At 37.7% G+C, this 12,893-nt stretch overlaps 1 protein-coding gene across 3 annotated transcripts in view; it reads right to left on the minus strand.

The window, feature by feature from the left end:
* Nucleotides 1-12,846, minus strand: part of C5H4orf47 (chromosome 5 C4orf47 homolog) — a 30,730-nt gene extending 17,884 nt beyond the window's left edge. For 2 of the 3 annotated variants that reach the window (XM_042469780.1, XM_042469779.1), the window contains exons 1-8: nt 12,705-12,846; nt 11,191-11,345; nt 8,517-8,739; nt 4,824-4,961; nt 4,648-4,723; nt 3,392-3,571; nt 2,488-2,660; nt 1,195-1,257 (exon numbers count right to left, since the gene is read on the minus strand). In XM_042469780.1, the coding sequence (XP_042325714.1) occupies nt 1,209-1,257; nt 2,488-2,660; nt 3,392-3,571; nt 4,648-4,723; nt 4,824-4,961; nt 8,517-8,739; nt 11,191-11,290 (939 nt within the window). In that variant the 5' untranslated portion in view covers nt 11,291-11,345; nt 12,705-12,846 and the 3' untranslated portion in view covers nt 1,195-1,208. Of the gene's footprint in view, nt 1-1,118; nt 1,258-2,487; nt 2,661-3,391; nt 3,572-4,647; nt 4,724-4,823; nt 4,962-8,516; nt 8,740-11,190; nt 11,346-12,704 lie in introns of those variants that run through there. The other variant, XM_042469778.1, reaches the window with a different exon arrangement.
* Nucleotides 12,847-12,893: the final 47 nt, after the last annotated feature.

Below are 12,893 nucleotides of genomic sequence, written 5' to 3' on the forward strand. Positions count from 1 at the left end.
AAGAGCCAATGACTGTGGAACGGCCTGCCTGATGAGATCCAACTACAGTACTTACATCCTTAGACAGCTTTAAAAAGGTTGTTAAGACGGATCTCTTCCGGCAGGCCTTTCCAGAATAGCCAACTTGGCCTCAGGAAACTCCCATAAAGAGATACTGCTGCTCCCATTAATCACTGTTGTATTGATTATTGTTCTGTTGTATTGTTTTGTTGTTTGACCCTTCGGTCAGTTTTAACCTGTATGGTTTTAATTATTTGTTAGATTTAATACCTTTTTAAGGAGGGGAGGGTACCAGGGATTTGATATGTTGTATATTTTTAGCTTGTTAGGCGCCCCGATTGTTCTCAGAGGGGCGGGATACAAATAAATTTTATTATTATTATTATTATTATTATTAATGAGAAAATACCTTCCTCAAGGGCCTTCCAAATAATGCAATGGAGTTGTAAACACCCTCCAAAATACAGGCTTTTTAAACCCTGCATAAACAGCTGACAATCCTAGATCACATGGAGCTCATCTTCTCGCTGTTTTCTGCTTTACAATGTGCTTTTCAGTACTCTTTTCATTGCCATATTAGGTTGTGTCAGAAGTAGCAACTCAGTGTAACTGTAATAACCATCAACCAGGATGAAACTACTGGTAGAAGTAACACAGGAGATGTATCAGATTTGATTTTTTTAAGCAAATACAGAGTGGTGAAAAATATTAAGCAAAGTATAAAGTATAAATAGATATTTTGTTGGAAAATACAAGTGTATACAAAGTTATATATAATCTATAGTAAAATATATTCCACAGTTGAATAGACATCAGCCAAGATTCATTGACAATGCTGCTTTCATTGGCAGAACTGGGTAAGCAGCAATTTTCCCACCCACACCTCTTTGTGTCCTCAAAACCTTTAGAGGACTAGAAAGCCCTCTGCAACAGGTTTCTGAGTGGCACAAAGGAAAGGAACAGGAAAGGGGGGGATATTGTATTAGGAGATCTCCATTGGTATGCTAGATTTTGATCAATATCTGTAAAAATATAAATTTTCTGTTTATATTTCTAGAAAACATAATGAGGTAAATACTTGCAGCATTTGCAGGCATTATTACACTAGACACATTTGCTTTAGCTAAAAAAAATTTATTTGCTTAAGGTGCCTTGAGCTGCTAGTGTCCACAAAATTCTAGAAAGTTCATTCACCTTGCTTTGTACTGCTAATAGGACATCACACGTGGATCCGTGTAGTTCATTGCATTTAATGACCTGAAATTTAAATGTAAAGAAAAGATCATAAAACTGAATGGAAGCATGGCTTTCTGTTGTATATTAGACTATCTACATGCATTTCTGTGATGCATGTAGCTTCCCTTAGTAAAAACCTTTTAAGTCATCTAAGACAAGAGTGAGCAAAGTATGACCCAAAGGCTACATGCAACTGCATTTTTGAAAAACCTTAGTGCCCCTTCCCCACTATTTAAATTGTTCTTACAAAATGCATTTTCCTAGGTGTGGCAGTTTTCACTGAAAATCTGGCAAATTTAATTTTAAAAATGAAACTGAAAGTACACTTCCAGCCACTTCTAAGTTTTCATTTGCATTGTATTTTCAGCATTTCTGGGTCAGGTGCAGCCCAAAGTGGGTTTAAGGAGTGAAAAATTGGCTTGCAGACTTTTGAAATTACCCATGTTCTAAATTCACCATATTGGTGTGTACACTATAGCTACTGAAAGACAATTTAAATATATATATATATTGTAGAACAGCAGTAAATCAGTTTTGGCCAGCAGATATTTTTGGACTGCAATTCTGATTAGGGCTATTCTGCATGGCCAGTGGTCAGGGCTGACAGGAATTGTAGTCCAACAACATCTGGAGGGCTCTTTGTTGCTGTCCAGCATTAAGCAGTTTATGCTTATATCAATTGGCAACATCCTGATAAAATCAAACCATCTCTTTGAAATGATTAATATATCTGAACTACCAGCCATTGACAAAAGCTCTGAATCATAGATGAACAAAGTGCTTTAATCTTAAAGAAATCTCCACTATGCTTTTTTCCCCCATTACCTTCTGGAGGCATATTTACACTTACAATATCTGTCCAGAAAGCAAGCTGGCCACTTGTTCCTTTCCTGCTACCCCCAGCCCAACTTTCAATGCTTATCACATTCCACGTTTCACCCATTCACAATTTTGCCAAATGGGGAAGGGCAAAACTTGTTGCCAGACAGGCTTAAGCCGCAATGAATTTTTTTCTAGAAATTATGTAATAATACTAATAATAATAATAATAATAATATGCTTTCTTTATATAGCGCTGTAGATTTACATAGCACTGTACAAACAAACAATAAAACAGTAAACCTGCCCATGGCATACAGTCTAAGAAATAATAGCATAATATATATAAATAATACATAACAATACAGGAAAGGGTTCAATAAAGTAAAGCAGGCAACAAATTAAAAACTAATTAATTAATGTTCTTCTTACTTCTCAACATTTGCAGCCATAATACTTCGCACTGGCCTGCTTTTAGTCCCAGCTGCAGGATGGAATACGCGTCCTTGTTTATTGGTTGTGATAGGCTTAGGCAGCTTAACAATGTAGGGGTCTGTGGAGTGGGTTGGATAAGGATCAAATGTGCCTGCTTTCATGCCCCCTGGCTGGAAAGACAAGGACAAAGAAATAATTAAAACCTGGTGACTTAGGCTGCATCTGCATGGCAAAAATAATACAGTCTGACACCTCTTTAGTTGCCATGGCTCAATGCTATGGAATTTTGGGATTTGTAGTTCTCTGAGACATTTAGCCTTCTCTGTCAGACAGCTCTGGTGCCACAACAAACTACAAATCCCAGGAATTCATACCATGGAGCCATAGCAGTCAAACTGCATTATTTCTACAGCGTAGATGCGCCCTCATACAAAATGAAACATTTAAGACAAAACAGCCAGCAGGAGTTTAAAAAACCCAACTACTGTATTAAGATGCATGTACACAGCCTTGAGCTAAGAGGAATGCAGAGACAACTGTGAAAACTAAAATAAGCAGTTTTCTGTGCAGGCACATCTGATACTTGATAATTGCCTAGTTCTAGCTGCTTCTTGTTCACAATGAAGTGATTTAGGAGCACCTTCCATCAAATGAATGTAGAAATCTACCTCATGCTGGATCTCTGTTTGGATTAAGCAAGTTATTGTAGTAGCTATCTGCAGACTTGGCAAACTGATTATTATTTTTATACACACACACACACACACATCCACCATATTCACATTTTCTAAATTGCAACAAAGATGGGCTATATACATTTTCTGTTTTTATGGATAAATAAAAGTCAACAATATAAACAACACCATCATTTGGAAAGCAGTGGTATGAATAACAACTACACCTTCTTGCCAGGAGAACTTGGCTTGAAAGGTTGCTGAACTGGCACTGGTGCACGTTCTTTCTTCAGAGGTGGCAACGGTTTCTCATCATGGTAAGGATTCATATCAAAATATTCTCGGGGATAAAGATTCAACTTGAAAGGCCCACCTTTCATCAGCTTATGGTGTTCTTCTGATATTTTCTACATAAACCAGAGATGGAAGATGTCACACCAGATAATTTTACCTCAGATTATTGTCAATAAGAAAGATACATTAGGGAAGAGATTAGGGCTACAATCCTCAATTACCTGAGAGTAATATCTCCAGGACTCATTTGGAAGTGCTACCAAGTAGACACACATAGGACAGCTCTCCAAATTCACAATGCAATAAATGCTGCAACATAGCTATGTAGCAGCATTACAGATCTCTGTCTGCCAAGACTAATGCATCCTTTGTAGTAGGTGTGTGCCAATGCAGTCTGATACTGAGTTGCTGAAATTATTTCTCTCCCTCTAAATAATGTTTAACAATAATAAAATGGACAGAATGGGTACAGACTATTTCAGATCTACTACAGAATATATTGGTATAGTGAAAATTCATATAGGTATCACGTCAGATTCCTGAACAACACATAAGAGAAGGATGCTTGGTTTTCCCCATTTCCTTTACCTCTGTTCCATTCCAACCTCCTCTGTAACAGTGTTTCATGGCCCATTCCAACTTACTACAATAGCAAGCAGGTAAGTAGCTCTATCTGAAACACATTCTCCAAGAACAGTGCTTGGACCCACCTAGCATGCTTATGGCTATTTTAGGGGTTGTTCATGCCTTATCTATGGGTTCAAGCCATGTTAAAATTACAGTTAGGTCTGTGCAGGGCAACAACTGAATCCTCTACCTGCTGTCCCATTGGCCATCTTTCACTAATCTTTTCAACGGATAGGGTCAGTCTTAATGTAAAAAACCCAGGAGTCTAACATGGCTACTTAAACATACTCCGGATACTTATGATCATTTACCTATTATCTGTATAAAATATTTTTGAAAACATTTATGAAACAGAAAAATGTCAAGACGGAACAAGCAACTCCCATCCTTGAATCAGCAAGTATACTGAAACAAACCAATGATATTTTGTTTATCGTTAAAAAAGAAGAAGTCTAATATATAGTCTTGTTAAGCATAGAGTAAAATAAGATCTGATTATCCGGAATGGTGTGTGTTGTCAATATATGGACAAAAAGTAAATAGAAATCCAAGAGAATTTTACCTTAAAATTTATCCTTGTAACGTCATATAGTTCAACTGAGTGTGTGTACTGTTTTCCTATGGTAATATTTGCATACCTAAACAGAAAAAACAAAAGTGATGACATCATCAACAGATTCTAAAATGTTACAAAGTTTTAAAGAAGTTACTAGATAAAGCAATTATAGAATGTCTTACCCATAGCCAGTGCCTTTCTTTCCTGGGTTGGTATACAGATTCTTTCCAGGTTGAACATATGGTGCTTTGTCTCTTGTTTGTACACTAAAATAAGGATATGGCCCTCCAATTGTTCCATAGTAAGTTCCTATACCACAACTGAAATACACAAAATAGATTATTTTTGTAACTGACTATAATAAGCTATTTGCTGGCATTGTATGTTACAATCAAGGTATTAGTTCTGGAATGATTAACTATCTTAAGGATCTACTACATTGAGTGTACAGATCCTATTGCCACATACCTAGTAGTAAGCCCTATTGAATTCAGTGGGACTTCTCAATACACACATACAGAAGTGTACTGTCAAATAAATATATAAAACAGAAAAAAATCTTGTGCAATTTTGTATTTGTTTGCATTTGGTAATTTTAAAAAAATCATTTTGCAGTTTTCTGCATTTGGTGCTTCTTTTTCATTTCTGCTCCATTTAGTAATTGTTTACTAACTCAAGAATTAACACACCATTAGAGCAGAAGCGCATTGTGCTAAGAATCATTTCTCTGACAAGGGCCAATATCATGACTTTTCCAGAGCTTCCAAAATTTACTTTTGGAGTATACTTCCCAGAATACCCCAGCCCACATGTCCATTTGTTATTGTTGGCTTGTGGATTCTGGAGGTTGTAGATCAAAAATACATTTTTCAAGCTCCGGTTTAATTCATGGTCATGTAGACTGACAAGACAGCCATCTCCAGATACTGTTTTCCCTTTAACTTTCAGCCTGTAATATTTTCCCCAATAGCTAGATTCTCCTAAATCTGGATCCTGTGAAGTCCAGATAAGTAAGCAGAAATTAAAGTAAGCATCCACACAGAAGAAAATACATTTGTGGCAAACAGGATAGTGGTGAAATTGTCCTTAATCCTCTCATGTCTCTTTCTCCCGTCACAAAAGGTGAAGCAATCTCAGACAAAAAAGAAACAATAAACTCAAGAAGGAATATCTGGAAGACTGCAAGAGGGGGGATTTCTTGGATCTATATCTTGAGGATATTGTTAGGGCATAAAATGAAACATTGAAAACTGAAATTCTTAGTGAGTGGGGAAGCACTGAGAAAAGCTGTTTTGTGTGTGTGTGTGTGTGTGTGTGTGTGTGTGTAATAATGAAAGAGGTGTATGTGTTCTTCATAGTTTTTCTGTGAATTTATACAAATCAACCCAATAACACACTTCTATAGATTTGGATTCCTAGTGGGGAAGCAGTGAGAAAAGGGCTTGTTTTTTGTTTTTGATGAAAGTGGTGTGGCTGTGTACTTCATAGCTTCTGTCAATTTATGTAAATCTACCCAAAGACACTCTTTTATAATTTGTCAAGCAATTGTTCTCTCATACAAATGTCCTGTCAACTTAATGAAATCAAGATTCAGTCGTGAGAAATATCAAACATTCCATTTTCAATATGCTCTCCATGTGTTTTATTCACTGGAATTGTACATATAAATAGAGGGAAATGATAGGCCATACTTTTTAATGGCTTTTCCTTGACAAAATCTATCATTTATAATATTAAAAATTTATTCTCAGCCTAAGGAATTACTATTTCACATAAATGTAAGAGCTGCATTTTATTATCAGCTTTCTTAAACTCTTTCAGTTATTAAATTTTAAAAATCCCACCCTAGCACTACCTTTTTGTGGTGAAGAGTTTGTGTGCTCCTCCGAGGGAAGAGGCTATGCTCGTGGTAGCAGTGCCAGTAGTAGGTAGGTTCTTCCATATCTGACAGCCTTTTGCTGAGAAGCCAGACTAAATGTGCTAAAAAAAAATTACTAGGCAGCAGGAGTACTGCAGGGGCACTGCCAGAGGATCTCTTAGAGTCAATGGCATAAAGCACTGCATAGTTGACTGAAAATGTCCCATTCCTGTCCATTTTAGTTCACTCACCCCAAGTATTGTAATCTTTATATGTCCCATTTCTTGTTTTACAATGCCAATCTTCCCCTGATTCATGTGTCTCACATTCCTTTTCCTATAATATACATTGTGCAGCTTCAGACTTTCCTTTCACCTCTGAGCATGTCAACATCTAAATGTCCTTTCAGCTTGAATATCCTTTTGGCTTGAGAGAGCCTTTTTGGTGGCTGCTCCCACCCTCTGGAACTCCCTTCTATGGGAGGCTAGGCTAGCCCTCTCCCTGCTGGCCTTTCGCTGGCACATAAAAACATTTTTATGCAAGCAGGCTTTTTAAAATCATGCAAGGAGGCTTTATTTGGGGAGGTGTTTTAGGTCATGTTTTTTAACTTTTGTACGTTTTAAATTTTAACTTTGTAGTGTTTTAGGTTATTTTAATTGTCTTTTAAATTTTTATTTTAATGAGTTGCATATTGTGAGCCACCTTGGATCCCTTTTTGGGAGAAAGGTGGCATAGAAATAAAATAAATCCAGTTGTGTAATTTGTCATCTTCTGGCACTATCTCTTGTTTCATTTTGGATTGTCTCATATATTTTTTTGTGGTAAAAGACATTAAAAGGGGGTTTACCATGCCTTTTGTAAAATACTAAGAAGTGTTAGCTAGGGTGCAATAAATGAATATATAAGAAGAAATGGGATGGCATTAATAGTGAAGATAGATGTAGCAAAAGCATTCAAGGGATTTTATTTCAGCTTTGTTTGTGAAAGGTGGACAGTGAAGAAAGCTGATAGAAGGAGAATCTGTGGATACCCTTGGCTGACTGCCAAAAAGACAAATAAATGGGTCATAGAGCAAATCAAGCCCCAATTCTCCCTAGAAGGCAACTAAACTGAGACAGTGGTACTTTGGACATATCATGAGAAGTCATGACTTACTAGAAAAGACAATGATGCTTGGCAAACTAAAAGACAGTAGGAACAGACGAAGACCACATTACAAGTGGTTAGACCCAATCAGGGAAGCCATAGCCCTGAGTTTGCAAGACCTGGACAGGACTGTTAATGACAGGGTGACTTGGAGGTCTTTCATTCACAAGGTCACCATAAGTTGAAGTTGACTTGACAGCTCTTAATAACAAATAAAAGATTTCACTTCTCAAAGACATTTGCTTATGACATGGAGCTTGAAAAAGTTAGTTCTGAGGTTGTATTCCTTAGAATCCTTCAGCCAGCATGACTGCTAGTTTCAAAAAGTCTTTTACAAGTTTTGCTATAACCTAGGGTGCACCCATACTGTAGAAATAATGCAATTTGACACTTTTAAGTACTGAAGCTGCTTCCTATGGAATCCTGGGATCTGTAGATTTACAAGCTGTTTAGCTTTCCCTGGCAAAGAGTGCTGGTGCCTCACAAAACTACAGATCTTAGGATTTTGTAAGATGGAACTATACCAGTTAAAGTGATGTCAAACTACATTATTACTACAGTGTAGATGCACCCCTAGAATTGATGCATGTGAGCCTCCACATTGCTCCATGAGAAAGAAATGTTACAGGCACTTGTAGGACTTTTTCATTGCAGTAGCAGTTCATTCTCCTTTCACAAAAGAGTGGTATTCTTGTATATGTGTGTGAAAAGCAGAGGATACAACTGGAATAATGGAACAAGAGACTTTATAAAAAATTGGGAAGAGGGATAAATGTGACTTATCAAAATGGTCTCACTGTTATGCTAACTGAAAATATAAAAATGAATTCCATATTAACACCCAGATTAACATATTTTCCCCAGCACTTACGGAAATTTATCACCACTACTGGGGAGGAAGGGTTTGTCTCCCAGGTTTTTCTTTGCCTCTGCCATTCGATATCGTCTCCTTAACTGAACAGGATTCAAGTAACTTTCACCTTCAAATATTCTTCCAAACACAGGATCAAAATAACCTGCCTGGGTGGCTGACTTCTCTTTGTTGCCTCCTGGCAACATTTGCTTGTTCTTGCTTGCAGCTTCATTAAAAGGACCTTTAAAATAAATTAACTGCTGTCAGTATTAGTAAGGCTTTCCTTAATTTTAAATAGGGGGCATGTGCAGATAATTGATTTTTCAGGCATTTGCACATAGCAAAGGCCTTCAAGGGGAAAAATACAACTTGAGGCATGAATGAAAAGGAATGCAGTCGGCCCTCGGTATCCACGCACTTGCTCTCCGTGGACTTGAGTATCTGAAGATGGCAAGCCCGCGTGTCCACATGGCCATGCCGCTATTAGGAATATCCCCCATTGTCCCCAGTGGCAGCGCATGCACACGGCCGCACTACCATTTGGGATGATGGGACTTCTCCTGAAGTCCCTTTGCTCTAATGGCAGTGCAGTCTCATGCACACACTGCCACCAGGGACAACAAGAGCTGTCCATAATGGCGGCATGGTCATGTGCCTCTACTGAAATCCCATTGTCCCTAATGGTAGCACGGCCGCATGATCGCACCACCATTGGGGGCAACTGTACTTGAACATCCACAGATTTTGGGATCTGTGGGGGGGGGGGGGGGGACAGATCCCCAAAGGATACAAAGGGCCGACTGTAATTTGAAAGAGCTGCTCCAAAATACCCACCACCACCACCACAGCATAGTATAATAGTACCATACTAAACCCCAAAGGTGGGTTGGAGGTCTTTGGGCTGAAGCACACAGTCTGGAAGGATTGGCCTCTGGCTGCTCTGGTCCCGATTGCACTGGGACTGTGATGGCCACACGAGCCTCTTCCAAAGTGGATGGCTGCTGTGGTCCTAAGCAGCTAATGGCAGGAGTGGATTTAATCCACTCGTAAAAGATCCACTCTTTCCGCCTTAGCACGGCCTTGGAATAGCTTCCAGCCACTTTGTAGGCATGTGTCATCTAAATGCCACACCTCCCAAGCGGCTGGAAGCTGCTTTATTTGGCCCATGAGTTTCGCGTCTTTGGCTCATTCTTTTGTTTATTGATTTGTTTATTTAAAAGCTATTTTATACTGCCTCCTAGCTCACAAAGGCTCCTGAGGCAACAAACAAACAAAAGCAATTAAAACAGTACAACTATAAAACATATTTTTAAAATTAAAATTCTCTTTTGAAACTTTTAAAACAGTCTACGTTAAGAACTTTCTCCTCCAAAATAAATTCCTCGAATAGATTTTAATAGGATCAGAAAATCTAACTCCCTCTTAGAAGGAAGGAATGATACATACAAAAAATCTCCATTTGGGAATCCCTGGACCTAGAATCTGGTTAACTGAAGAGAAGGCCTGAAAGATGGTAGGGCAGAAATCTAGTGAGATCAGAATGAAATTATGGTTTGTCTGATTCAGATGTCAGAATGTGCAATAGTTGTCATGGGGTCAGAAGTGAGAAAGGGTATCTTGTGCATGAATCAGGATATGGCCCCATTTTTGGTTTGACCATAATATCCTTTCTTCCTGATCAGAAAGAAGAGTAAGTGTTGGACCCAGATAACAGCGTTTGGAGAAAAAACATCCCCCAAGTCTGTAGAAGAATCTTAACTACCGTACATGGGAGAATACAAGCATATAGTACTAAAGAAATGGTAGGAATCATGCAGCCCTCCAGATACTGTTGGGTAGGTTGAAACTCAAAACATTTTTTACCTGTGGCTGGCTAAGGATGCAGAGAGCTGCAGTCCACCAACATCTGGAGGAATTCATGATTCCTACCCCTGGTGTAAAGGAACTGAGGATGATGTGTCAGTGAACTGTAAGGGCAAGTAAGGTCCCATTATGAGTATGGAATGACACAGGGCTCAAATGAAGCCTTAGTGGTTTTTGTACAATTTTACATGTAAAGAAATATACTGAAATTGACTCTACTCCAATTACTTTTGCAGGAAAAGTTCCCTAGCTGTTGGGAATAACACTGAAAACAGCTGGCTTTCCAGTTCATTCAGAAGTAGGGACATTGCAACAGTGCAGAGTTATAGCAGCCTCCTCTTTGAAACAAATAAACATGTCTACTTTAGCATGCAAACCTTCCTAATTATAGTATTAGGCAAAAAGGTTGTACCTATACAGTTGACCTGTATGATAAGTTAGTAAAATAACCTGTCCCTCTCATTCCTTGCCCTTAATTATTCCAGCTCTTCTCTGTTTTCCACAATGCTGTGGCAGATATAGTCAATCAATGCTCCTATAAAAATGCAATTATCTTACAACTGGCAGAATTTTGCAAATTTTATGGTCATTAATCTGTATTTCTTTGCTAGTGTATCTCTCAGCATAGTGAAAGATCAAGGAAAACAATATTTAAAATTATTTGGTCTAAAAATAACATAATTTGTAACAGACCTGTTTCACCTTTCTTAAGTTAAATAATCTATTAGTATCTTTAATATTAACCTACAGGTATTAATATTTTGAATACTACTTTAAAAAGAAAAACAAATGTATAGCTGAATGGTGACAATGGATGAAATGTACTTACGGTTAAATGGCGAAACATATTTGTCCCCAACAGTAATATATTCCATTTCACTAAAGAGGCCAATCCTCTCCATATCTGATTTTCCCGTTTCTGACGGCATGTTTGCTTCCTTTTGCTAACCTCCTAGTCTAGAAATGTACAATGTCTTATGAGGCCTAGAAAGAAGACAGGGAAGGGGTGATACATACTTTAGTGTTGAATTTATTTAGTCCAAAATCCTCATTTTAAAAAAATCTATGTCATCGCTTTGCAAGACATATTTTGGTTTCTGTTGGAAAGAACATAGGAAGGTCAAGATACAGTTGGCATTTTGTATTAATGGATTCTTTATCCAAAGATTCAACCATCCATGCCTGGAAAATATTTTTAAAATATATAAATTCCTAAAAGCAAATCTTGATTTTGCCATTTTATATAAGGGAAACCATTTTACTATGTCATTATGTTTAAAGGGACTTGATCATCCATGGATTTTGGTATCCATAGTAGGTCCTGGAACCAAACTGCAGTGGATACTAAGAACCCACTGTGTATCTTCTTTATATTATATTCTTAACAAACAGTTGGCCTTTCTTATACACTGATTTTTTGTACATGGATTCAAGCATCCACGGTTTGAAAATGTTCTAAAAAAGTATAAATTTCAAATATCAAACCTTGATTTTCCCATTTTTATAAGGGACAAAATTTTGCATTATATTTAATGGGACTTGAGCATCCACAGATTTTGTTATTCACAGGGGATCTTGGAACCAAACCCGAGCATATAACAAGGGTCTACTATAGAAACCCATTTATAAGTCAGCCTCATATATAAGTCGAGGGCAGGTTTGGGAGTCAAAATTATGGATTTTGTATGGATAACTCAAGGGTAAAATTTAAAGGCATGTATCAAAGGATATAAAGGATGAAAAGAAGGAAAATTATGCCAGAGAATGTACAAGATTCTGCAGGTATAACTTGTTTGTGCTCTTCCTAAAGACATGCTGAATAAGGAGGAATGGTAGTTGTCCAATATGTGAGAGAAGCTACCAGGCATGGGTGGGGCTAAGAAAACATGCACAATTCAAAAAGGATGTAAAGGCAAGAGTTAAGATACATTATTAACTCTTATCCAAAAAGGATTTTTCCACTTTGCTGAGCAGTGGTGAGAGCTTAGTTCGTCCCAGGAAAACCTAAAAGAAGCACTGGCCCCCTCTACTTTTTCAGCTCTCCTTTGCGGGGAAGTGCTAAATGTGGTATAATTATCCACCCTGGTGTATTAACTTTAATCTATTTTAACTGATCTAAAGTTTGTCCTCTCTACCTCATGCCTGCGCCACAGAACAGGGGTAGAAATCATGCAGCCTTCCAGATGTTATTGAACTCTCGTTACAGTTCAACAACGACTGGAAGTGTGCATGATGCCCACACTAGCTCTAAAATTACGTCTGAAATTTGACGTGCATTTAGCATGATCCTACTACCAAACCTGGGCTAAGAAAATTAAAGTACAAAAATTGTTCAGAGCTTACCTCAAACCAAAATTCACTAGGTGGCCTTATGCAAGCCACTGTTTCCTCAGATCTCCATGGTAAGTAAGGATAATTGCTTTCCGTACTAAAACTGTTGTAACAAAATTGAAAATGTAAGTGAAAAAAATTGAACATCCATAGGTTCTATATAAATGCTGTTTTATTATCTGATTGTTAAAAATGGATCAA

This window comes from Sceloporus undulatus, chromosome 5 (assembly GCF_019175285.1).
Source record: "Sceloporus undulatus isolate JIND9_A2432 ecotype Alabama chromosome 5, SceUnd_v1.1, whole genome shotgun sequence".
Lineage (NCBI taxonomy): Eukaryota > Metazoa > Chordata > Lepidosauria > Squamata > Phrynosomatidae > Sceloporus > Sceloporus undulatus.